Below are 27026 nucleotides of genomic sequence, written 5' to 3'. Positions count from 1 at the left end.
CCATAGAAGTCAAAAGGAACGTGTGATGCACTTCTGAGATCCAGTGTATTAGTAATTTTCAAAAACCCAAATCTCAATTACTTTTTGTTAGGCATATATTGCTACAGGATACACATTGTACTGAAGAAGCATATTTGGCCTTGTAAAACAGAATTGCCTAATTATTAAATCCTTGCAAATGAAGATTCTTTATTTTTTCCTGAGATCTAGAGATCCCGGTCTACTCTACATATACTTAAACAAAAAACCTCCCTGTAAAACTTCATCAACGTGGAGACAGTGCAGTAAGCTCACTGCCCTAAAGGGCTGTTGTATCATCATTGGTGCAGTTGGTTGGGTTGTGGAGGGTAAATTCCTCCCACTCACACCACCACAGTCACAATGATCCTTCTGTTCATGAACTTCCCAAAATATTTATTGAGAGAATAGCTTGGAGGTATATTTTCAGCAATGCTTAAGCCTGTTTTCACTTGTCTTTTTTTTTTTTTTTTTTTTAATTACATTTTGGGGGGGGCGGGGGTGGGGGTTGGCCAGTGCTTAAAAGCTGGAGTCTCAGATAGATGGCTTCTTCTTACTTTAATTACTTTGACAGGCACCTCTCCTTTCCAGCTGAGCTGCCCTAACTGGAAGCAGCTGCTCCTTGGAATTACTCCCCCTCCTCACTGTGTTAGAGAAGTAATGAGTGCCTCATGCCCCTTCAATGAATTTATGGACATAAAGTGCGGCGTGTGCCTGCTTGTATGGAGATGTTTCTCTCTTTTCTCTACTATTTAATGAAGTTTTATGAAGTGAAACATGTCATTACCAATATAGGAAAAGTGAAATTTACAGATTGGATATGATTCTCCACTTCTTTCTTAACTCTTGTTAGTAAGTGCAAAGCAGGTTTTAATATATTTTTCCATGTCAATTTGAGACTCTGATTTGAGAGAGAGTCCAGAGTGATTGATGGTACAGCTTGCAAGCCAGTGAAGAATAAAGCTTCTCTAGAGGAGCACAGGCTCTGAGAATCAAGCTCGTGCCTGTGTTTACAGCCACAGCTGAAATGAATACTTATCATCTTGACTACATTGTCAGACTCTTGTGAATGCTCCAGATTTCGTCACTGGCTTGATGATTTATTTAACATCCTAACACCTGCAGCCAATGATGTAAAAATTTCAATTTGCTGCTGTTTTTTAAATAATGGAAATGTAAATTCTGGTTTTATTTTTCAATAAAAGGAAAATAACTTAGACAATTGCAGCTGATGTACTCCATAATCTTACTTTTAAAATTTCATTAGATTGAAATGCAACTTTAATATTCAGGTGCCTGCCATCTGTAGTTTTGAACACTAATCATTACAACAGAAATTGCAACACAACTGCTTGCCTGCTTGCTGGTCAAGTGCCATTTGTTTTTCCATAAACTCTCTCTTTATGTACATATTGGGCTTGCTAGATGGCACAGGTTAGCCAGGGGCACAGCTCTGACACGGGGAGGACACCCATGTTTTAGTCAGATGTGGTACTTTGGAGAACGTGCAGAAAGCATTTAAAAGGAAAGATTAGGCAGCTGTTTGGGAAGTGAGGGAAGGGAGCTGATGAGAGCTGTTTCTAGGAATGAAAACGAGATGAGAAGCTCTGGTGATGGAGCAGGAGTTATCCCAGCAGAAACTGATCTGAAAGAAGAGGTTGAAGCCAGTACATTGTTCTCAACTGGCTGCAGTAGGGAGAATTGACCTTAGGCTGATGTGATACACAAGCAAACATCAAGTTTCACATCTGGTAACCTGTGGCTGGCTGAGAGCATCAGACAGGTTTCTTTGGTCGGCTTCTGCATTAAGTAGGCCCACCTACTTCTTCACTGCTAATATACTTATGTGACTTAGGAAATAAGCTTAAAAAGTGCAAAATCGAAGCTCAGTTCTGAATCCTTGTGGGACTAAAAGTCAGGCTTTCGCATGGTCTGTTCGCTGCTTGTTCAGATAGGGGTGAGGGGAAGGGAAGTGTATTAACTTTCAGGGAAACATTTGAGGAAAAATTTGTGTTCTGCTGTGTTTTGGGACAATATTTAATTGGTAAATTAGGAAATGGGTATTAGGTGGAGTGTGAAGGAGGTGACTTGGATGGAAGTGATCTGTCCTGAAAGAGAAGCTAGGCAATTCTTCCTTTTTTTTGTTCTTCCAGCTGTCTACTGTTGGCATGTTTGTGTCACATGTACTTTATTGTAATAATATTTTGCTACGGGCATCTCTGTAAAGTTTTATCTCTATATTTGTAACAGGCAGGGTTTTTTTAAGATCTATGTTCACATTTCATACTTGGTTGCTTTTGCAAAGGTCAAATTAATTAAAATTTAAATTAATGAAGGTTCTTGGATTACTTTTTCCAGAAAATATTACTTTGAAAAATGTTAGTTTGCCTTTCAAAGGGAGATGCAGTAAGCATCATCTCTGAGGTGCATCCATTTTTATTTTAAAAATTTTTGCTGCTCACAAAGTGGATAGTAATATAGGTGTGACTCTGTGAGATTGGCCATCTCTGTTGATGCTCTTCCCATCTTACCATAGCTAATTTAGAGTGATGTTTACATCAGCACTGAGCGTCTCTGAAAAACAGAGTTGTCACACACTACTGAGTCGTGGCTTATGCCGCTTTTATGATGTGCTATAGGATGAGATCATCAGACTCCATTAGTATTTTACTAAGAGTTTCAACACAGGAATCAAGGGACACTCCATTTGGAAAAAGGGGAGGCTGAAGTCCTATTCCCAGTTCTAAGGCTAGCTTTTCACCTTTTTTTACTTTCACAGTTCTAAAATTATTTGGGAGAAGAGCAGCCAAAGGACACTGAGTTAAATACTTCTGTCTCTATGGGCTTTGTAAGTCTCTTACAAAATAGATTTGTATGCATCCCTTTTAGCAGGCACTTACGAAAACAATGCAATCAGTTGAGCAACCTCCTGTGAATGACAGTGCAGAGAGTACTCCTAGGTATCTCAAAGGATGCTGAACTCCTTTCTGAAAAATTAATTAAGGTTTAGAAAACATTTTGTAAAAAGTGTTGCAGAAAGCTAAGAAAAAAATGAATGATAACTTTTTCAGTGTTAACAAGAAAAAACAACACATCACAACTGGCTTTGTGTAGGTAGAGAAGAGGGGATGCTGAGTTTGGGTGGAGAAGGCAGAAGTAAATAATACAAAAAACAAGAGTCTTAGTAATTTCTGGAAAATCTCCTAAACAGTGCCTGACATTGCAGGAAGCAGCTGGGGTTCTGATCTGCAGGCGGTTCTGGAGTGGCATGCTGTGCACCTAAGAGGATGGTGGTTGTGGTTTCCCTGGGGATATGTGTTCCTCACCAGTCCTGCTCCAGCTCCCAGAGCCCCTGCACTGGCTGAGCTAGTGCTACCACCTTCCAGTTAAGAAATGTGGTGCTGTGCTCCATGACAGACAGGGGAACTGGCAGGATATGAGAGGCCTTTGTGGAGCATATCTGTGGGCAGGAAGGGAAGGATGTGAACCTTTCCTTTCTCCTTATGAGTCAAAAGATATCCTTCCAGGAGGGCTGTGTTTAGATTTCTGTTCCTTATGTGATTTGTCATGTACAGTCACAGCCACTGTATTTTAAATGAAGCCTGCCAAGCATATCAGTACTTCTGTGTCGACTGAGTGTGGTGTTAGCCCAAAACATTAAGACTATTAGAATGATCTTCCTGGGCATATGTCTCTCCCTCCTCTAATTTTTTAATCTAGTAGAGTACTGATGTCTAGGGGAATTATTGATCAGGTGTAATGTAGAGAGTTCAGACTTGTATCAGAATAAAGCAATTTGTTGTTCCTCACTGCTTGCTACAGATAGAATTAAACAGACTTAACTCTGGTCTATGTTGGGCATATTAGTATGTCACTGTCACTGTGATGTGATACTCCAGACATGAGGCTGGCAGTAAGACTGGGAGCTGACAGCTAAGCCTCTAAAAGAGTAAATAATGATTTCTGACTGTACAGCATATGATATATAATCTAAATACTGTCCATTTTAAAGTCATTGGATAAGTACTGTCTATATCACTTCTAAAAACAGGAATATTGTCTGTAGTTGTCTATCTGGCAGAGGGTGATGAAAAGTGATCCTTTTGGAATATATAGAAGTCTGATGTGCAATTGGATGGATGATGGATGCATGACACATCTTGTACTCTCTCACAGTTTATGCATGTACATTCTAGCAGAGTGGGACAGCAATAACCTGTTTGTCAGATCAACTCATGGGTTGGGCGCATGGGCCCCCATTCTATCCCACAGCAGAGGGCAGTTTCTGGAGCAGCCACTGGCATGTCTGCTTTCTGCTGGAGAGCAGCTGGTGCTGCTCACCCTTTGGCTGATACAGGTGATCCCTACTCCAAAGGACCATGCTAGCAGAAATAATAATACTACTTAAACTGTTCTTAAGGAAAATAATTCAAAAATTAAGATCAGGGGAGAGGTAAAAGAGTTTATACTTTAGAAGGACCTTGAAAAAAAATGTAGCAAGGACAATGAGATAAAATTGTTCCAAGATGGATCTTCAAAAGTTGATGGGATGGAGCTTTCAACCCCTAAGGATTGCATTTCCAATCAAAGGCTGTGATGTGAAACTTTGCATGTTTCAATTTGATGACCTCCTCCAAGGGGGAAGAGGGAAAGAGCTGAAAGGAGATGCAATCACTGTTAATAGTGTGTTCCATTGTAATGTGCTTGTGTTAAGAGTTTTAGGGCTTTTGCGGGTCACCTGCAGGAGCTAGCTGGAATTTTTATTTCTCCCTTTCCCTGCAGCCTCTCTGCATACAATGGGTTGTTTATTTATTTCTCTGAAGTTTTGATGTTCAAATTTGGGCTTGATATTCTGGGCAGGGTGTTGTTAGCAATGTTGAGAAACCTCATGTGTTTTGTTCATGCACGCAGAGGTAATTGCCAGGTCTCTAAGCAGGAAGCCATTTCCCTCAGGTCATCTATTGGGAACCCATGAAGTTTGGTGTCCGTTTACTCTGTGGGGCATGATCTCCTTTCCGAGGCAACCTGATATCACCCTCTTGCATATGGTTCAAAATTGATATCAAAGTGCTTGAGGTTGTTTATGGTATAGATTTTCTGGATTAAATGCCTTTGATGTGGGTGGCAACAGTTGTGATAGTCTGGTTATGATAGTGCATGTTGGCTTTTTCAGTTTATTTTGATGCATATTTCAATTTTTCACTATTAAATGCTTTGTTGAAACCCTTGTTTCACTTTTATGTGACATTGTGGTGAGATGGCACACACTGCTTTGGAACAGAAAGTTTATCATCTTTTGCCTTAATTACTCAGAGGTTTGTGTTTGAGGTTTGTGCTTTTCACAGAGAAAGGGTTTGTCCTAGTGAAGGCCATCTCCCTCAACCTTCAGTAATAAAGGAGAAAGATGAGCTTCTCTATGGCCACGTTAACCTAGAGCCTGGATCCTGCTCTGAGTATCCATCTAGAAGAAAGTCCATCTCTCTTAAATACAGACAAGTGCTCTCCAGGCTGGTGAATGCTGCCTGGTTTGTGTGTGTGGGGAACTCTAATTAACTTTACACCCACATGTAACTGATGGTGTGATAGGAAGACAGGCTCATATGCACAGTGCATCTGCCGTAACTTGGCAAAACTAGATTGACCACATATGTGTCAATTGTTTCCATCTCCTCTTCAGAGATATGTGGAACAACCATGGGGAGCTTCACAGCCACACTGTGAGTACAATGCTCTGGGGAATTATATCAGAATTGCTGCCCTGCTGCCTACTGCTGCCCTGAAGGTGCACAGTGACCATTTTCCAAGATTTCCAAATGTTACGCACCTGGTCAGAGCTCCTGTGAAATGTCACAAAAATCTCAGAAAATTTACCAGATTTATTTCTTCCAATAGCTGTATAGAGGTCCAGCACAAGATGCTTTTAGAGAGCAGTCTTTTGTAGGTGCTTGAGTTATCACCTAGACAACTACAGATAAAACTGCAAGCAAAAACTGTATCATAACTTGCCAAATTTCAAATAGTTTGTAATTTTGTAGTAGAAGTTGTAACACAAAACAAATACTGCACTCACAGCTGGACTTCAAAACCCTTGTAAGGTATGAGTTTCTGCATGTTCTAAAACTCCCATACTCTTGTTGCAGCTGGTTTTTGTAAAAAAAAAACAAACCTGGGATTTAGTTCTGCAGGACATTGGCTTCATTAAAATAGAGGAGTCCTGTCATATCTAGAAGGAAGGGGTGGTTCTACTTGAGGGAAGAGCAGGAGATTATTTTAGCATGTTATATGCACTGAATGTCTTGTGAAAATGGCATGTTGTGAATGTCTGAAAATGCATAAATACTATAGTTGGAAGACCATAGAAGATGGTAGCTATTGTAAACTACCATGGATTTGTTTTGATTCCCTCATGTCCATTTGATTTTTGAAGCAACTGCTCCTGGAGCCATGTGATTTTGCATGATGTTTCTTTCTTTCTTTAGCTCACTTTCTTGAAATCAAAGGCTCTGTGTCTCAGATAAATTAAAGTCAACCGGCTGAGGGGAAGACTGCCACAGCCGTGCATCATGCTCCTCTGATGAAAGCTGCTGCCTCCCCAAACGGGATGACATCATGGCTCCGGAAGCAACTCTGGGACCACCACAATTTATTTAGTTTCTGTTACCTGTACTGCAAGGCTGAAAAGTCTGGCTATTCAGGACCCGCATCTGTAAGTGGTGTAGTCATCATTGTACAGAGGCAATGACCTCGGTCGGCAGGGAGGGGCAAGGCAAGTGGGAGTACTGCCCCTGCTCCTATTTGATCTTTATCTGTTGCTGCCCAAGACACAACAAAGTGGGGGATTTAGACTTTGTGTTGTAGAGTTTTTGTTTTGTTTTGGTTTTTTTCTTCATATGCCTCCATCTATAAAAAAGACAAAATACAGCAGATAGTGTGTATGAGAATACTTAAATTCTGAGATCAAGCGTGCCTTCTTCAGATATTTTAAAGTAGATTGACATGACTACTGTAAGTGGTTCAACATGAATTTCAGAGGGTCAGTCAGTAAACTACCCCATACTAATTAAACCAGTTTTGAATTATGCAAGCCATCTCAGAGTACAGAGACTTCACTGACACGCCTTTAGTCTAATACTTCATAGGCTTATAGTTGTGTACAGTTTAAAGGTCAATTAGAAGATACTTTGTACCTGGTTTGGGCCTTTCATTATTTCTCATTACTAGTCAATAAGAGGCATTACATAGGGTGTATCTCACAAGTGCATCCCAAAAGGAGGGTCAGTAAAATCAGGCATATTTCTACATCATCAGTGGTTTCTTTACCACTTTCTCTCAGCATAATTCACTTTTAGTTTTTCTGTCTCTGCTCCCCACCTCCTTTCCTCTGTTCACTGTGTGCTGTTGACCACTCCAGCAAAAGCTGCAGTAACACAGTGCTTAGAAAAGTCTTGTCTCTTCCTTCATCCAACATAGCAGTTGATGAGCAAGTGTTTTGTCCAGCTTTTCTCTCCCATGATAGCCTACAAAGTAAAATACACAACCTTAGCTTTGAGGACAGAAAAAGCATTGCTGAGAACATGGAGAGAAGATGAAGAGTACAATAACCCCACTTTTCCTTTACTCCCTTTCCAGGTACTATTTTTAGCTCTGATAGCAAATGGTATCATTTGTTGCTCCAGCCCTCCCAGGCCACTGGTGCTGTGCCCTCAGTGTGAGCCTTGTCAGCTGTAGGGCTGGCAAGTGGGCTGAGGGGAGACTGGTGCCAGGACACCCCGGGGCTGAACAGGGAGTCTGGAGGGCAGCATGGGTTCCAGGGCAGGCTCTGAGTTGTGTTTGGGCGACGCAGGGCATGTAACATACAGCCGGGCAGCAAGCAGGGCTGGAGGGATGTTGAAGAATCTACTGATTGCTCAACTGTATGAGCTCTCAGAATGCTTGGCCAGTGTGTGACAGCTGCATATCCATCAAATACATCACTTTCCCCCTCCCACCCTACCCTGTGCAGGCAGGTGCTTCCAGTAAATGGCAGCTTGAAACAGTAGCTTTTCAAGAAGCATCTAACCATTTCAGAGCTTAGGAATGAGCATTAAGTGTAAAGGATTTCACTGCTGCTGGTCACAGCAGAAGCTGAGAGTGAGGTATGATGTGGTGGACAGGCCTTCGGGTCATTCTCCTGCTGACTTCTGCCACTCCTTCCATCCAGGGGCAGTGGGGTTTGGCCACTGTTATTTAATGTGCCTTCCTCAACACGTGTGCCTGTATGGGCACTTAGCAGTTTTTTCCCAAACAGAATGCAGGAGCATCGCTGCTGCTGTATGTAGTTAGTAATTATTTAATTTGACTGTAATGGGGATAGGGGATGATACCAGGGAACACGAGGCACAGACATAGGGGAGACAGCGTTCCCACAGTCCCTCCCTAGGGGAAATAGGAGACAGACTAATCTCCTCCCGAGAATGATGCAGTCCCGATACCCAAACTCTAAACCTGAACTAACCGGGTGCCCCTTCACTTGCCGCCGAGTAAGGCGCGCAGCTGGCACCTCTTCCCAGAGAGCCTTTCCCTGCTGTTAAGAAAACGCTGTTGACTTGGCGGCCGGAGCTCCCGGCCCTCAGGCGAGGCACTGGCACGGGGGTGAGGGGGACAGCAGCAACAAGCTCTGCGCCAGCGACCACGCGTGTCCCGGCAGCGGCTCTTGACTTTTGGGATAGGTGAAGCCGCCGGGGCGGTGCTGGGGCCCTTTGTTGCCGCCCCGGGGCGGCCACATGCTCCGGGCGAGCCCACGGGCGGGCGGGGAAGGAGGGGCTTTGGGCGGCAGCGGCACCGCCGGCCGCCCTGTCGCTGGGTCGAAAGTTTGAGGGGGGCGGCGGCGGGGCCGTCCCGCGGTGTCCCGGGGCGGGGCGGGGCGGGGGAGGATGGCGGGGCGGGGCGGGCCGGCAGCGGCGGCGGGGTGCCGGCGTTGATCCGACGGCCGGGCCGGGGCATGGAGGGGGAGCGGGCGGACGGCCCCGCCGCCCCGGCGGAGAGCGGCACGTCGGAGGTGTTCGCCCAGCTGTGGGCGGACGTGATGGGCATCCTGGTGAGTGCGGTGGGACGGGGTCTGGGAGCGGGGCGGCCGCGGGGGCAGCCTGCCGCGGGACGGGTGTTTGCGGTGGGGGTTGTGGGGATGCTGCGGAGCGCTCGCCTGGTCTGCCTAGCACCTGCTGCGGCGTTTGCCCGAGTTGGAGCGTGCCCGCCCTGTGCAGGCGCGTACGTCCCAAGAAAACTAACTTCAGGGGCTAAGCCGAGGGTTGTGTCGGTGACCGCCTTCATGGCAGCTCAGGAGCAGAGCTCTCGGGGCTGTCGTGGTGGAAGGGGCGGAAGGGCCGCGCCGAGCACCGCCAAGGCGCAGAGCCGGTGCGGGCAGGGGCTGCCCGCTGGCGGGGACGCGCCCGGGAGCGCCGGTTCAGCCGGATCAATGGGCGCATTGTCCCCCCGTTGTCCCGGCGTGCCGCCGATTCAGGGCACTTTGGGCTGAAGGCGGTGTCGCTGCAGCCTTCGCATCCCACGCACGTGTTCTGGGGTGAAGCCCCGCGGGTGGGGGCGCTGCCCCGGGACCCCGGGCACGGCCGCCTGTCCCCCAGCGCTCCCGGGGCCCCGCGGCACTCCCAGGCGCCGGCTTTGGAGCTCTTACTCCCGGTAGTTTTTCGGAGACGAGTTGCTCGGTTACGGCCCGTGGAGTTTCTGCGCCGGTGATCGTCTGAGCAGGGACTAATCCTCGTAATTCACTGGTTACAGACAAAAGAGATGGCCCCAGTAACGAGGGCTCAAGGAATTACGTCTAATGGGCACGTAGCGTACCGACAGGACGGACTGGATGGCAAACAGTAAAAGTACAGGAAGAGTCAATCCTTTATTTCTGCTTGCAGCGAGAGAATAATATTTACTTTAGGTGCAAGATGATAATTACCGCAGAGGACTGCCACTCAGCAAAAAAACAAATACTAACGTTATATACGTACTGGAGCTGGCAGCTTTCCAGTGATGCAGGAATGTGGTGATCAACAGTGGAGTGCCTGTTTATTCATTTTAAAAGCAAATGAATAGACTTGATGCATGTTAGTTTTTGTTGTTAACATTTAACTAGCAGACATTCAAGAATATTATGAGAAATACTTTTTGGAAAACTTCCATGGAACATAATGAATGGTAAACCCATAGGATCTAATTGAGAAGAAATGTTACAGAATTGAACAGAGAATTTAATTAGCATTTTATGCTGCATTTTTTTTACCACGTGGACTTTATTGTTAATATTCAAAGTCAGATTAAAAAACCTGTCTCATTTCTTCACAGAAATTCTCCACTGACATGACATTGTTTAATAGCACCCAACTGCGTACACTTTTTCACTGTTAATGATTTTAATCTAAGAATGCAAGCAGAGTCAGTTCTGCCAGTTTGTAAAGAGCACACAGTTGGTACTTTATGAACAGTCTCTTTCTCTCTTTTTCTGGCAGGTTTCAGTACTGCATTTAGTAAGAGCAAAGTGCTATTGGATGCCTGGGAAGGAGTGTTTGAGGAGGCCAGACCAACAGCCTAGCATGCTGAAGCTCAATGCAGAAAAAGATCTGATTGTCACACAACTAATAATTTGAATAGGTTTCTTTTGGCCATATAAGCTAGTTTCCTTCCTGGGAAAACAGAGCTATTTAATTATTATTTATCTTCTAATAAAACGATGCTAAAATCATAAGTCTTAGAGTTAGTCAGGTCAACAGAAAGGAATCATCTTGTGACTATGAAGTTGCTGGTTTATATCAGTTGCAAACATCACCCAGCATTATTAGCTTTTGTTACTTCAGTGTTTTGTGTTGCAATACAATTACAAATATGGAGAGATACCTTCTGTTGGCCCTCCTAGAATAAGAAGGAGCTCTTCTCACTGCAGGCTGTCAGTCTTCTTCAGATTTAGATTTTTAAAGAGTTTCTAGTCTTTGAGGCTGCAAAATAAGGTTCTAATATGTAGTGAGTATATACTTAGTGCTCTGTCCTTGTTTGAAGACAAGGAAGAGGTAGTTCCAGTTACATTTTTGCTGCTCATCCTTGTGGTTCATAGACCTTTGTCCCTTTCAAACTTGTGCTGCAAAAGGCAAGCAGTAAACTATAGAGTTGTGGCTTCCAAATGGATGTCTGTAGCTTGTTGGTTGTAGTCCATGATGCCATCAGCAGCCTGTGTAGCTGGCTTACTTCTTTTGCATTGTCAATTATCTGAGAATATGGGTCTTAGTTTCCTGGGGTCTGTAGCAGTTCATGACTCAAACTGTCTAGAGAGCACAGAGGTAGACACCAGAGTGATTCACTGGGTATGGGTCTATGAATAAAGAAGCTAATGTGGTAGTCTGGCCAGGTTGGCCCTGGAACAGCTTGAAAACTACCAAAGGAATGCACTTGCAGAGGGAGGGAGGCAGGAGAGAAGAGCCAAGGTCCACTTTTGTGAGACCCCCACCTGCAGTGCTCCATCCACCTCTGGGGTCCCCAATACAGAAAAGGACATGAACCCGTTAGACCGAGTCCAGAGGAAGGCTGCCAAGATATTTGGAGGGATGGAGCATCTCTCCTCATCTCTCATCTTCAGAAAGAAAAGGCTAAGAGATTGGAATTGTTCAGCTGAGAGGAGAGAAAGCTTCAGGGTAACCTAGTTGCAGATCTCCAGTACCTGCAGAGAATCTACAACAAGGATGGAGAAAGACTTTTTAGAATGGCATGTAGTGACAGGACACGGGGGAATAGCTTTAAACTGGTAGAGAGTAGATTTAGGTTAGATATTAGGAGGAAATTCTTTACTGTGAGGGTGCTTAGGCACTGGCACAAGTTGCCCAGTGTTTTGGGTGCTCCATTTCTGGATGTGTTCAAGGCTGGGTTGGATGGGGTGCTCTGAGCAAACTGGTCTAGAAAGGTGTCCCTGCTCATGGCGGGGGGGAAGCAGGGCTGGAACTAGGTCATCTTTAAGGTCACTTCCAACAGACACCATTCTGTGATTCTGTGATCTTGGAAGGAGAAAACTAGAATGAAATTAAGAAAGGAGGTGATCATCAAAAGTTTGTTGATTGAATGAAAGAGAAAAATGCATTCTTAAGCCATGATTGTAGGATGATGCAGGGTAGAAAGAACCTCAGGCAGCATCTAGCCTATCCTCAAGCTGAAGCAGGGAGAGATCTGAGGTCAGGTTAGGTTGCTTGGGGCTTTATCCAGTCGTGTCTTGAAAACCTCCAGGGATAGAAACTGCACCACCTCTCTGTGCAGACTGTTCCACCAATTTGCTGTCTTTACAATAAAAAAGATGTTCTTCATAAAAGTGATAAAATGCGTGATTCTGCCCTCCTCATAATGAGAAGTTAGAGCAGTGGGGAAGAGGAGGGGAAGGTGTTGCCTTCCTCCTGCTGGCTCTGCTGGAAGCCTTGAGGAATGTGGTGGTGTCTGCTCTAGGTGCTGAATTAGGAGAAGAGGCCATTTCAGTACTGAAATTACTTGAAATAAACATTGAGCCCCTCTCCGTATTTATCTGGATAAATATATTTAATTGTTTGTGTATTTCTAGCCAGCTCCCTTAAAACAGGACCTCATTAGGAAGAACCTGTGATGGCAGATCCCGGGTCTGGAGGGGAAGCAAATAGTTGTCAAGTGCTGCTTGTAAGGAGCACATTTTATGGACTTTGATGTCACATCATAGCTCTATAAATACTGAGTGTATGCTTGCAGCTGTACTAAGATTTTGCTGAAGTAAATGTGGCTTTTCCCTTCTGCACTTTTCTAATAAAATGTTCCATAGATGCAGCTGTGGTATAAGCACCTCAAGCTATTTGTGCTGTTAATGGAACTCGCTAGATAACAAAATTCTACCCAAAAGCCTTTGCTTGGTGTGTAGCAAGCACATTGGAATGTATTGGATAATTATAATTTTCAGTGTTTCAAAGTAACAGTGGATGGTGGAATTAATGTTTTAGAGAGAGGTGGATTGTGAGTAATAATAAAGAAATTCTCTGCTTAGCCAAAACTTAACCCTAGAAATAGGAATATTTTTGGTATAGAACCATATATTGATGTAGTGATAGCAGACTTGTTGCTAAAGATCTAAAGGTTTGTATGTGATGAGATATGAGAACAAGTTGTAATATGAAGTGAAAATCACGAACTTCATTCTTTTAAAGTTGTGCTTTCCAAACATTGGCTATTGACCTTAGTACCGGAAAGACATTCCAGTGCCCCTCTTTTTTATCAGAAGTTCTTCCTTCTCATATAGGTAGAAGAAATATCTGGGTCAAATTCTGGCATTAATGAAATCCCTGGCCAGACAGCTCAATTTTAATAGAGCAGAAATTTCACTGAAGAAAGAGTCTTATTTTTGTGAGGAGCTTTTGTCTTCAATGGCCAAGACGCAAAAGATACAGCCGAACTTGAAAGAGATGCCATGAAATTAGAAGTCTTTCCAGCTCATTTTTTCAAAGTGGTAGCTAGTTTCTTGTTTCAAACTACTGAATCAATTACAAGAACTGAAACAAAAATAAAATTATTTCTTTTTCAATAGTATTTTGCAATTATGCTGAGAGAAAACCAGTGCTTTCCCACCACCTGCTGTTAGTTGAAGAGAAAAGAGTATGTTGAGGACAATAAAGCTCACTTGGCTATTGGGTGCCCTACTATTTACAATCATAATCTATTTTGCTCTCCATGTTTAAGTGACTATTTGAATTTCTTATCAGAGTAATAAAGAAAAAAACCAAAAGAGAGAAAGATGCCAGCTGATAATGCTACTGTGATAACATGTAATTGGATACTGGCTAATATACTTTGGGAAGAGGAATTTGATATTAAGCCAGGGTGTCTGGATATCTGGAAGGATCAGGGAAGTAGATCCCCAACTGATAAAAGCAGTTGTAGAACTGCCAGGAGGAGTTGTGGCAGCTAACAGCAGCCAAAGATTTCTTCCAGGATTGCTCTTCCTTAAACCATCATTACGTCACTGTAACCTCCTGTGGAAATCTCTACTTCGTTGCTCCTCCAGTTTCTCATTGGGTGACTCTGTTTCTCTGATGTCAGATTGGCACCAAAAGGCACTCCAGCTGAAGCCATGGACATGCATGGCTCTGTGGAAACGTGCAGGCAACTGAATGGCTGCTTCAGGTAAAATGTGCTTTTGAAAATGCAATGTACTCATTTTTTATGGTTTTTATTGACGACATGTCAGCAAAGTGCCTTTGGCACCAATTAACTCAAAAAGCACTTTGGGACATTCTGATTCAAAACATTTTTGTCCCGACTTCTATTTGGAACGTGTTTTCTAAAGCATATCCCATTTGCAAAAATAACGATAAACCCAGAAGGCCTGACCTCTTCTTTTGAACTAGGAGATAATATTTTTTCTATTTTGCAAAACAATGGAGGGTATTCTGCTTTCAAATAAAGAAGTCAAAACAGAGAGCGACTGACTGTCAGTTTAGGAGTTGGATTCAATTTTATAATTTAAACTTTAACTTTTGCATCTCCTTTCCCTTTCCGTGAAATGTTATGCCTAGCAATGTTAATCCCTTTATGAAGAAAGACAGCTCACAGAGATAACCTTTGGCCTAGGCTTCTTCTTGCACGTCAGGGCACATAAAACAGATGTCTCCATCAGAGAGTTTAGTCCCCACAAGACCCTACACCGTGAGGAGTGATAAGGGTTTTTGGTTCTGGTGCCTTCGTCTTTCTTCCTTGAAAGTAAATTCTTTTACTTGCTGATTTGCTGTGAATACCAGCTTGGAAATACTCTTTTTCTTCATACTTTTTTCATCTTTTGAAAGTCAGTCAACCAAGCTCTCTCTGTTTTTTAAGAGCAGTGGAATATGACATGGCCAGAATTTGTCTGTAATGGTGCCTTCTTCCTTTTGTGGATCTGGAAAAAAATGATAGTCTCTATGGAGAAAGAAAATGTGAAAATTGATGTGGAAAATGAAAAGGTGTTGCACATGACCACTTAAAGGACTTTTATTACATAGAATGAGATGTACTATGCTACACATGTTGGCTACAATTTTCTCTAGTTAGGTGAAAACCTCATCTCTTTAGTGTATCTCAGAGCAAATGACATATTACAGAAGTAGGTAATGATTAATTTTACTTAGTCTGATGCTGTCTAGAAAACTCTGTAAATTAGTGCTGATTGTATAAAGTGCTGTGCAAACAGGAGCAGAGTGAAGGGACCGGGACACAATAATGCAGCATGGGGTCACTGCTGGATGTGGCACAGGGCCGAGGGACAGAGGGAACAGGTAGTGCCCAGGGCAAAGGAGTCAGAATTCCTCCATCCAGACTCAGGCTGAGCCTTTCCAGATTTGGCCCTGGGCTATGTTCCATCAGGACTTTTTCCCCTTCCGAGGTGGCTTTATGGAGGAGAGGGTGCTCATTACTGGTGCACCCAGCCCTGCTTCCTGCACCTTTCTGGGTCACCTTCTTGTCATTTGGGAATCTGTACTTGTAACTTTTCCTTCATGCAGCAGCCCAGACTTTCTCCTTTTCCACTTACCCTGTTGTCACAGTGTTAATTGCCATAGAGTACATGTTGTGTTCAGGTTCAGAAACACAGGATGGATAGAAATTACTTTGTAATGACCCAGCAAAATGTTAAAGTTAAAACTTAATGTTTTAACATTAAGTGCTGCTAACAATTTTCCTCTTGATGATTGATTGATGCAGCCGATGACTAATGAACCTGCCTCTTTGTCTGATGCCATTGTTGATGGTGGGAGGAGGAAGAAGGTAGCTGTGACTGCAGGGATGCTGAGGTGGCTTTGCAAGGATCTGGATTCCATTATTTTCATGAGAAAATGGACAAAAGGAAGAAACTGAGTTTAATATGTGCAAGTCTAAAAATCAAGTTTCTAGTATAAAAACATGTTCTCTATTAAAATATGTGTAGACATGTTGTGGGATTAGGTAAAGAGGATGAAGGGTTTTTATTTCTGCTGACATTGAGAGACTTAACTCCCTGAAAAATTTCAATGCAGTTAGGGCATAGGAGGTCACAACACATATTTCCATTATTGAAAATAACAACTTTAAAAATAAAAGGAGTTACCTGTGCTCTCTCCCCGCACAGTGCAGTTGCTGTGGTGAGGGTCAGATGTGGGAATGCTGCCTCCACTTTGATCTTCTTGAGGCAAGGGGAACATTTTTCCTGGTTTACAGTAATAGCAAAACTTTCTTGTCTACTGCCGTGTTTTGAAGCACAGTTATAATGTACTGAGTTTATTTGAACTAAGATTAGTATAACAAAATACTTAATGGTTTAAGTTTTAATGACACCTGTATAAGCATTTTTGAGCTACATAATAGTTTTAGAGGCATGTTTGCTATGAAGACTTGGAAATTGAGAGTGGGGATTGTATAACTTATCTGGAAAACTGTTTGAAGCAGGGTGTAGCTGGAGAATTGGATCGACAAGCTTAAGAACATAATACAACAATGATTTATAAACCACACTTTCAGGCTTTTTAATGGAAAGCATACAATAAACTGGAGGACTGGTTTCTAATATCCGTGTCGCAGTCTGAGTGCGATGTGTTTGGAGTGCTGTTGCAGATCTGCTCTGCTACAAGCCCATTAGGTTTTGGTGATTTGACTTCCTTGTGGCCCTGCATGGACATGAGGATATGCTCTTGAGATCAGTTTGCATCATCAGGCCTCCAGATGGAGAAAATACATCTGTTTTCATGTGCATGGGTAAACGTACACATTGAAGATTCCAAGCGTGGTAATACAATTATCAGTAAATAAATCCTTTTATGTTGCATTATTGTCACTGTATTTATCATGACATACAATGCTTTTTGCTCTTTGTAGGTAACAGCCTACTAATACTTTATCTCGCAGTGTTCTCCACCTTGAGTATATTCTTTGTGTGTGGGAGTGTGCGTAAAGATTAGGCAACTGTTTAATATAATAATAAAACCAATGCTTTGAAAGCTTTGCAGCAAGAATGACAAGAGCTGATAGATGATAGTGGAAACAGTACCATGCTTGTTACAATATTAAATTGAGAGTACATGAGTAATCTCTTGATTGCAAGATGCTCCTAACCCTCTCACCTGCGACTGAAGATGCTTTGTGCAGTGCTGATAAGTATGATGAAAACAGAAGATAAAGAGAGAAACAAAACATAAAGGATCTGCTTTCTGCACTGTTTACAGAAAAACTTCAGGAGCTTAAGGCACAAGTTTATTTATAGCGGAGCAGTGTGTGGCCTGTAGGCTTTTAAGAAGAAAGGAAATTGCATCTTTTGTTGTTCCTTCACAAGTTCAGATGAGTTGAGCCTCCTGCCCCTTTCAGTGCCAGCACCAGGTTGACCCTGTTCTGCAGAGCTTGCTGTCTGCTTGACTGTAACCCAGAGGAAACATGAGAGCTCATTGCACCATGGTGGCGCTGTTAAAAGTTCTGTTGGTGAGTGCACATCCACAGCTGGACCTTGGTTGAAAAAATGTGTTAGAGCAGATTGCATAGCATTATATTGCACTTAAGAAAAAAAAGGCATTTTAGGCTTTAAAAGTATTTTGCTTGCCAGAGTAATATCTTACCAGTCATAATAAATACCTTTAGAGATGGTATGTAACTGCTGAAGGATCCGTGGGTTTTATGCACTTAACATCTGTAGGGATGTTTGGATGTTTGTGTTCTGCCTGTTTATTATCTCTGTCTATATCTGTTTCAGTTCTAAAACACTTTCTTTCTCATTGGATTCTGTGCTTGCAGTTTTCCAGCAGAAGCTTCCTGTATATTTCAGCTCAGCCAAAAGGTGTTTTTACACAGAAATTTCTATGCAATCCTAGGGATGCAGTGCAAATTGAAAATACTTATTTTCTATTGCCAAATTAAGAGTCATCTCTTTTCACCATGTCAAGACATGTTTCATTTTGTTATCAATATCACTGCATAGACTTAACTTAGCCTTCAGTTATACAGAATAATATTTAATACTTGTGAGTTTTGGAGCTTTCAGTGGTTGGCCACTTTAGTGCAGTAGCTCTGAAAGCTGATGGTAAACTCTTTGCATTTAAACTGCAGTTTATAATCTCTGAGGATGAAAATAAGAAATATCCTGTTTTATACGTAAGCGTGTTTGTATTCATACATAATATGCACCACAACTTGGAGGTTGTGATTTCCACTCCATTATTAGGTTTTGTTCCCACCTTAGAATTCATAAATAACCATTGTGAAACAGGAAAGGGTGGGGGCAGGCTGCATGTTGTATGTCACTTGTGGTTCCTGTCTTCAAGTTTCCATCTTCAAGATGACTGTATGTGTACACTTCAAAAACATAATGCTTGGGAGTGTGTTTGGGAATATGTAATGTTTTATGTGAAGACTGGGGAGAAAGACTTTCCCATGCAACATTTTATCAGAGGACTAGTAAAGATACTGTATTTCCAAACCAAGAAACCTGTTAAGAGGAAGAAATTTCTAGAGGAAGTTTTTCTTCTGAAAATCAACCAAGCAATCAAAAGCTCCCAGTCAACTGTTGCATTGTGGATGCCAAGAAATGCAGCAGTTGAGGTGCAGTGGAGCAGGGATGCTGGTGCCTGGGGCAGTAAACTATGTTGGCCAGTTTTGGATCTGTTCTTCCTCAGATTTGTATGATACTTTGTGTCAGACTGACGGCTAATTAGGCTCAGAACAGGTATTTGCGTTTTGCTGGCCTATGAGTGTTTGGGCATTTCAGTACAGCAAACACAGTGGGGAATCTCCACCATGGAAGCTGCTTGTGTTCTTTCCTTCCGTGAGCCACTTGAAGTTTGCCACTGCTCTCGGTGGAAGTATGAGGAGTCTGTGTGGAGGCTGCTTGCGTGCCTTGAAAAATACTGGCAGCAGAGACAGCTCCACACTGAGGAGGGTGGGCAGGCACTGATGTCCTGGCACAGCTGGAGTGCTGGTGTGGCTGCCATAGCAGGCATCTCTCTCTTCCCCCACTGGATGTGTTTCCTTAGGTCTGCCTGTTTTCATTTCACTGAAGAAAAAGGGCTGAGTAGAGGCAGATTTCCTGCTGGCGGGGCATGTTGTAAGCCTTTTGTACAGGCAAATTCTTTGGACATTTTTCTTTGAATTTTTACATACCATCCTTCTCTAAAGTTTTTCTGAGGTTGTGTTTTCCTTATAGAGGAAAATGGAAAATTCATGTTGTCTTTTCTTAATTATTTAAGTTTTTCAGCCAGTGTTCCTGCTTGTATGTGAAAGTTCCTGCCTTGAGTGCTGTGCACTGTAGAAATAAAAATTGAAAGATGCCTATTTTTCATTAAATCTTGTGATTATGTGTCCCATTTGTTGTCTGGAGAGGTTTGGGGGAAAGGTCTATTTTATTTCTTGTTTAATCAGTGGAGACTGCTCAGTTTCAAGGAGTGCAAAAGGATTGTCCATCCTTAAAAATTCTGTTTTCTTCTCTAATTACACCTACCTTTATTCTGAGTGTTTTACAATGACACAAGAGATGGAGTCTAATCCTGCGCAGTCCCTCTCCACTGTGGTGCCGTGTTCTGATGTGTACTGAATTGAAGGGACACTGGGATGTTTCAGTTCAGCATTGTATCCTGCTCAGCCCAAACCCAGCAAAGTAGATTGTTTAGATTTTGTGTCAGGGAATGAGTATATATGTGCAGATGGATAAACTTTGTAAAACCTAAGCTTTGCATGATAGCTATCTAAACTCAGGAAGTTAACAGTGAACATAAGGTCAAGGACCTCATCAAAATACTGGCATGATGGTGATGATGAGGAATAGCTTCATACCACATATGGTGTGTGGTCATGCATAAATGAGAAGGGAAAGGGATGCTTCTGCATATCCTTGTTATCCTAGTCATGATGAGCCTCACTGGGTTTAGTCAGTGTGGAGTTTGCGTTCCTAATTACCAAAAGTAGGAGGAAAAAAAAGAGGTGGATGTTTTCAATGCTGCTTTTTCTCTGATGGAATGGTTCTTTCTTCAAGTAATCTTTGCCAAGTTACTTGTGGGTTTTAATCTTTGTCTCAAGTGCATAGAGAATAGAGAAGATTGTACAAATCTTCATTTTTCATCTGCCAAAATAACAACTACTGCAAAATGCTTATAGATATTTATTTTATAAACTGCCATGAAAGAGAGAGGAAAGAGGGATAAAAAGGTATGTTAACTCCTGCTGACCTTTCTGCCTTTCTTAGGGGGCTGTCTGTTGCTGGGGGTCTTGAGCAGTTAAAAAAGACAAAAAATTTAAAAAGAGTGAAACACGGGATTTTCTCCAGACTCATGTCTCTCTTAGGAAAATACCTCTCACATAAAGCAGAAACAGAAGATGTCAGGGGATGGAGGTGCTGTGACTCAGTATCCAGAGTTGTATTTCTGTGGCCAGAAAAGCGAAAAGAGTCCCAGCTGAGAAAGGTAATTTGGAACTGCTAGGAAGAGGGATTAAGAAGGATCATGTGAAAGGAAGAATTGCCGCCTTCATGGCAGGAAATGGCTGGAGCATGCACTGGGACCTTGGCAGGGGAAGGTCAGTGTGCAGGCTGGCTTCGTGGAGGCCCAGAGGAGGAGGCTGAATGGTGCGGACGGCAGGGAGCACATGGGAAGTAAATAATGGAGATTTAAGCTTGGTTCAGAAATGAGAGGGCTTATTTCAGGCACTGAGTAGGGATATCAGAGAGCAAAGTAAGGCTTCACGTCTAGTTGGTCACACCTTGTTTTGTTTTTGCGTAGAGACAAATGCAGGCTATAGGTGGGTAACCATTGATGTGCATATGAGTCATGTAAAACTAAACCATCAAGGTATTGCCAGCAGATGCTTTGAATGGGTAATATGTAGCAGAGGGCTGGTTAGCTAAAACAGGCTGGGGATGAGAGTGCAATTTACTATTTTCCTAGAGACAGTCTGATACCCTGTTTTCCTGTTCACATGTAACTCCTTCTGAACCAGCCTTTGCCCCTCTCTGGCTTTGAAGAGATTGCCATATCTGAAAAGATGTGATTTTCCTTTCCCTTTGAGAGAGTCATACAGCAAAATCTTTGTTTTCTTTCAAATCCTAATTCTCTCTGAATGAAGGAGCTTATTTACTGTACATCCTTTGTTTTGAAACTGATAAATGTGCAGACTGTGTCAAGTGGTAAAACATCATCTTCTTGCTCAGAGAGCTCCCTGCTGGTTTTGTGTTGCTTCAGATGCATCCTGGTACAGAGATTGGCCTGCCACTCTTTCTGGGTTTATGGGATGGTGTTCCCTGAGACTGCAGTCACCTTTTTAATCTGAGAAGCAGTCGGTGAGGAAACTCCTTCCATCTGAGACTTTGTTTTCATGTTACTGTCACTTTTACAACTAGGTGAGATGTTTTTCTTCGGGATCACAACTGTCCTGACAAATGGTTAGTTACCAGGATATTCTCCTTTTGATGTTCAAGTTGGTATGCATAGAGAAGTTGCTCAAGTGAGGGTTTAGCTTGCCATCCAAGTCCAAGTGTCTTTATCTGCAGTTGTTTTCTTTCAACCTGAGGTTCAGGGCCTTGGATTGGTGAGAATCAGCTACCAGGTTTTGTAGAGACACAATTTTTTGCGAGCTTCATTGACACTCGGGGTCTTCCAGCTTCTACTTTTTATGATCTCTTTAGCCATATGGGGCTTTTCAAACTGTTTTGTGCCTCAGTTTGATGTGCAACACTTGAGTGATTTATTCAGTCTCCAGTAACATAGAACCACAGAATATCTAAGTTGTAAGGGACCCATAAGGATTGAGTCCAACTTCCTGCTCCTCACAGGACTACCTAAAACTGAACCATAAGACTAAAAGCATTGTCCAGATGCTCCTTGAACTCTAACAGGCTTTGTGCTGTGACCAGTTCCATTGGGAGCCTGTTCCAGTGATGTACCACAATATCAGTGAAGAACCTTTTCCTAGAGTCCTAGCTGAACTTCCTCTGATGCAGCTTCATCCCATATCCTCATATCTCTTATCAGTGGGCAGAGCCACTGGGCTGATAGCAGCCACAGGATTAAGCACTTCCTTGAAACAAGCACATGGTGCCCTTCATGTTGCCTCTTTAGAAAAATGTGTGCTTGAAATATACAGGAGATACAGCCCAGCAACCACACAGTTATTCAAGCCCAGACTCTGTAGGATGTACTCTGTTGGTAGGCAGAAATATTCCTCTTTTATTTGTGTAAGCGGCCTATTTAGCCTAATTAGGAAGTGCTTTGGCAATGATGAAGCAGTGTGAGCACACAGGAACGCAAAAAGCCCATCTTCACTGTACACAGATAGAGGGAAATGAGTAAATAAAATACGAGATCCCAGAGTGGAAAAGATTATAAGCTGGCAAGAGACAGAGTTCTTATTGCTAGGTTGATATCCCTAATTGATATAAACATGAAGCCCTGTGCAATCTGTGGTAGTTAAAAGATATGCATCTAAATAATATTTAAATAGATTCTTGCATTTTTAAGGCCCACTGGAGTGTAATTGTATTCAACTTAATTAAATGAACTGAAACCCCCTGATAACTGGTGTTTCACTGTTCCTAAATAAAACACTCTCCAAAGAGACTTCAAGAAGCTTAGTTAAGGCAATAAAAAACCTGAGCCCAGCACCATGAAGTTTTGCATGAGCAGTTTTATATTTAGTTCATCTGCATGCTACCTACAGTGGTTGAGACTGTGTTAACTGTGCCATACCTCTGCTGAGAGTCAAAAGCTGAGGCTTCACAGAAGAGCTTCAGGGCAGAGTCAGCCTTTCTGGTTTTAGATTATTTGTATGAATGTGGGGCATCTATTTAAGTTAGTTTATTAACGCCACCCCTCTGTGCCAGCGCAGGGCACGTGGTCCCTGCAGGAGTGAGAGTTTGCAGGGATAGCACAGGCAGGCAGGATGGGCAGCACTGGTGGGGGGGAGCCTGGGCACAGTTTGCTTACGGGAGCGACAGGAAACCATTTCTTCTGCTGCTAAGATTACAGGGGGAAACATGGATTGCTGCCATGCTCAATTACAGTTGTTTCCTTTCCTGGTAAAAGATGTCCCTGCAGGAAGCGTTAGGAGTGAAGGCGAGGTTAGTCCCTGGTTATGTAGAAGTGTTGGGTGTATCCTCTAGGCTGCAAGCTGCTGGATTTCTAGCAGAGTTTTGGAAAGCAGCAGTTTAAACATCAGTGTTTTGGCTTTCCACAGCTGGCAGCTGGGCTGCCCTCTGCCCTTGCAACAGTAAGTCGAGGGCTGCATCCCTGGGGCACACAGTACCCTGTGCTGCTGAGCGCCACAGCCAGGATTGCAGATTTCCATTACCTACTCCCAAAAAAGGTAATGGAAATTACCTTGGTGTGCAGAGCAGTATTTTTTCACACTTCGTTAAAACAGTGTTTGAAGTGAAGGCAGATATTCCAAGATTTCCTTTGCCCTTTCCGTAACCGTAAGAGGGATAGCAGGAAATCACCTTCCTCTTGGAAGTCAGCCTCCGAAATGGCACAAGTGGGAGTAAGTAATTGTGCTTGCTGTCACACCCAACTTCCTAAGAGCAGCATTTCTAAACGCTGGGATGCTCATTGCCGAGCTGGGTGATGCAAGGTGTAGTGCTGCCCTGTAGCTCTTGCCATGTAAGTGCAGATGAGGTGATAGGCTCATCCAGCCATGAGAAAGGTGGGGCAACTGTATCCCTGTTGGACTTTCCCAGTGCTAGATTTCCTGCAGACTGGGAGAGGACTGTGCTCTCTCCTCTACTCTTCAGTAGTTGTAGCTGGGGGGAAGGTCCCATGCAGGATTTAGCTGCTGGGGTGGCAAGAAATGAGGGAAGGCGTGGAGTGTTCTCCTTTACTGGTGCATTGCCAAAGTCAGTGTGGCTGGGTTTTGGTGGGCTGGGGGAAACTGCTGTCCCTAAGGACATGCCCAGGATCCTGGGACTGGCTCTCAAAGTAAAGCAGCAAGGAGCACACAATATTACACTGAAGAGGCTTGGGAAAGGGGCAGGGGAACAGAGAAAGAAGGATGAGAAGGCTTTTTTTGAATGAACTTCCTTTTTGTGGACAAGGTGTGTCCTGCTTCTGCCAAGCTGTCCAGGTGAAAAGCATAGCACAGTTTAATCTAAAGGCGGTCATTCTCTCCTACCTTGACACTTGGAAAAGTACTTTCATTAGTAAAACTAGGACATAACCATTACCAAAGTTTGCTTTCCCTGAGCAACTTTAACACCTTGGGGAGATACTGTAAACTAGACTTGATAAGCTTATGCAGTTGTCCTGAGATACTGTTGATTACTCAGTTTGCTTTACCTTTAAATATCCAAATATTTTTTCTTTACATGTTTTCTGTTTCCTTTTTTTCAGACTACCATTTTAATGATTACTCACACCTCAGTTACGTAGTCTCATATATCACGGAAGATTTATTTTTGTCATACTGTGTTACTACTAAATATAAGGAAAAGAGCTTTAATGAGACTTCTTTCACTATTGCAACTGATATAGCTAACTCTGAAATATTTATTTCATCATCTACTTGAGATGCTTGACTTTTGCATATCTATTTCATTAGACCCTAACTTATCTCAAACATGAAGCCACCCCCGTAATATATGCTAAATTTCCCAAATCTGAAACAAGAAATTCACCTCCATCTCCTTAGTGGTGCTTTAATCAGATATATGTACATTTCTTAACTCTTGCTGTTCTTTTGTTTACCATTTGGTTCTGCTCCAGGTCTCAGGCTAGAACCTACTGCACCTCGTGCACATGAAGTGACAAATTTTGACTCAATTTGAGAAAAAGTCTCATCAAACGAAGTGTGCAAAAGGAGGAGGCAGTGAAAGCAAGGGAGACAAAACTAATGAGAGGCGATGTCAGGTGCAGCTATTACATGGCTTAAGGAGTTGACTTTTTCTGCTTTACAAGCTGGCAATGGCAACTTGTACCTGACTGCTGACCAGCCAGGTGGGTAGTGGTGGCCTTTTAGGTATCAGAACAGACAAGGTTTTGAGTTACATTTTGATGAGCTTAGTGCAGAGCACCTCAGGGAAAGGAGGATAGAAGATAATATACTGTTATTAGGGAAGCTGGACATTAAGGGTGCTTTGAACTAACTTTCATGAATAAAATTTGCATATAGTCTTGTCTGTCAAGACCTGATTCTACTTGATACCTACTTTTTAAGTATGTTGGAATGTACATTTGCATAGATGCAATTTTTTTGTTAGCATGCATGTATTTTTAATTTTTTCCATACAGGACTTCCTTGGTTGAAAGCCACAGAGATGGACCCCAGTAGTGTGTTTTCAAATTTATTTTAATTTACAGAGGAAAAAGCAGAAATCTCATTCAGAATGTTTTTTTTCCAGACACGCTTTGTTATACCTTCTTGACAAAGACTTTGAGGTTTGCAGTAAAAAAGAGGGAGCTGGGGGTTGGGGGGAAGACTATGGTGCTGATTGTGAAGGAAACACTTTATTTGCAGAATTTTGAACAGAGTAAGAGGTTTGGGTTTTTTTATGTAAAGACAGGACAAAGTTTCATATATATATAAAAGAAAAAAAAACCTGACATAACTGTGGTTTAATATGAAATTTCTGGGTCTGGAATGAGCTGGAATCTGGAATCTGAACTCAGTGGGTTGTATCAGTTATTTCAGATAACTGCTGCAAAATCTTTGATATCAAAGTACACCACTGTGCTTTCTGCTTATTGTACAGAATCTATAACCATTTTAACCACGCTGCAGAGAGCTTGACACAGTAGTATTAGATCTATTTTTGTGACTCTGTCTGTAAAGCCGCATAGTTTAATGACTCAACCCTCAGATGCCATAAAAATTAATGGAAAGTCTATTGAACTGGCCTGATCTGTATGTTCTCTTTGTTCTCACAGTGTCCAGCTATAGAGAGGTCAAGGGAACCATGACAACTTTTCAGCATCCTCAAAAATAGCTGTTCTCAATATAAAAATGTCATGACTTGTACACTGAGTGTTTTATGCCTTCTCCTGAATATCAAGGCAAATGCTGGCTGCCTAGCCTTGCACTTCTGTCTCATTCAGATTTCTGACCCTGCTGACTGTCAAGAAAGACTTTGAACCTGTCATTGCATAGATAGTGGAATTGTTAACTCTGCTGAATGGAAGATTGTCCTTTCTAAGCCTTAGGAATAGAAGAGAATACTTCTCTAGCAGCTTGTTGGGCTCTATTTTAATACAACCATTTTGAAGCTGTGCCAGAAGGCAAAACATCAGCCCTATTCCTAGCAGAAATACATTGGTAGCAAGGGACTGGTAAGAGGGTCAGAAATGTGTAACAGAATTCTCATGAAGCTCTGCAGCTTTTCCTACAGATGCCTGTCCTCAGTGTGTATTATTGTAGTAAACTGTGATGCAAGCTCTAGCCAGAGAGGTGGATGCAGGTTTAACTCTTCTGTTTTGAAAAGGTTTGGATCTGATTTAAATATGCCTCCTTAGAAAAAACCGTGAAGGAACCTGGAATACAGTGTCTCAGATTAAAGTGTAGCCTGAATTCAGGTAGTAGTATAGTGTCGCTGTTGAGCAGCTAGCAGAGTAATGAAGGGCACCAGTTCTCAGTGGCAAGAAGGAATGACCTTTATTGTTTTGATTTCATCATATATATAGAGTTTTCAAAAGTCACCCAGATTGGTCAGTCAGAAGCTTTCCCCCAGGCCTGATTGGCCAGGCCTGCACTGTCCAAGTTCTGGGACACTGTTCCAATAACATCCAAACTTTATCCTTATTTATGAAACACAAGAAGAATTCTCGTGGGAAAAACCTGTGCTAGCCACAGTATAGTTTGCAATGCAGGGAGTTCTGCCATGAGTCCAATGATGCTTAGGGAAGGATGCAAAGTTTCTCAAGTTCTTATGAGCTTTTATGATTAGTAAAAATATCTAAAATGGCTGACATCTTGCTAAAGTTGTCCCATGAAAATCTGAACATCCCTTGCTCTCTAGCTAAGCTGGTTCTGCTTAACTTTCAAAATCTCTTAGGATGTGTGCTATGTAGATGAAG

The 27026-nt window shown here is 42.6% G+C and overlaps 1 protein-coding gene across 5 annotated transcripts in view; it reads left to right on the top strand.

The window, feature by feature from the left end:
- LOC146439628 (SAM and SH3 domain-containing protein 1-like) overlaps nt 1-27026 on the top strand; it is a 531074-nt gene that overhangs the window by 398952 nt on the left and 105096 nt on the right. The window contains exon 1 of one of the 5 annotated variants that reach the window (XM_085055593.1): nt 8944-9094. The exons of the other annotated variants lie outside the window; for them this stretch is intronic. Coding sequence (XP_084911719.1) covers nt 8999-9094 — 96 coding nt within the window. The 5' untranslated portion in view covers nt 8944-8998. Of the gene's footprint in view, nt 1-8943; nt 9095-27026 lie in introns of those variants that run through there. 5 annotated transcript variants of the gene reach the window in all.

This window comes from Lichenostomus cassidix, chromosome 3, assembly GCF_008360975.1.
Source record: "Lichenostomus cassidix isolate B80296 chromosome 3, HeHo_3.0, whole genome shotgun sequence".
Lineage (NCBI taxonomy): Eukaryota > Metazoa > Chordata > Aves > Passeriformes > Meliphagidae > Lichenostomus > Lichenostomus cassidix.
This window is presented reverse-complemented; position numbering and strand designations above follow the sequence as displayed.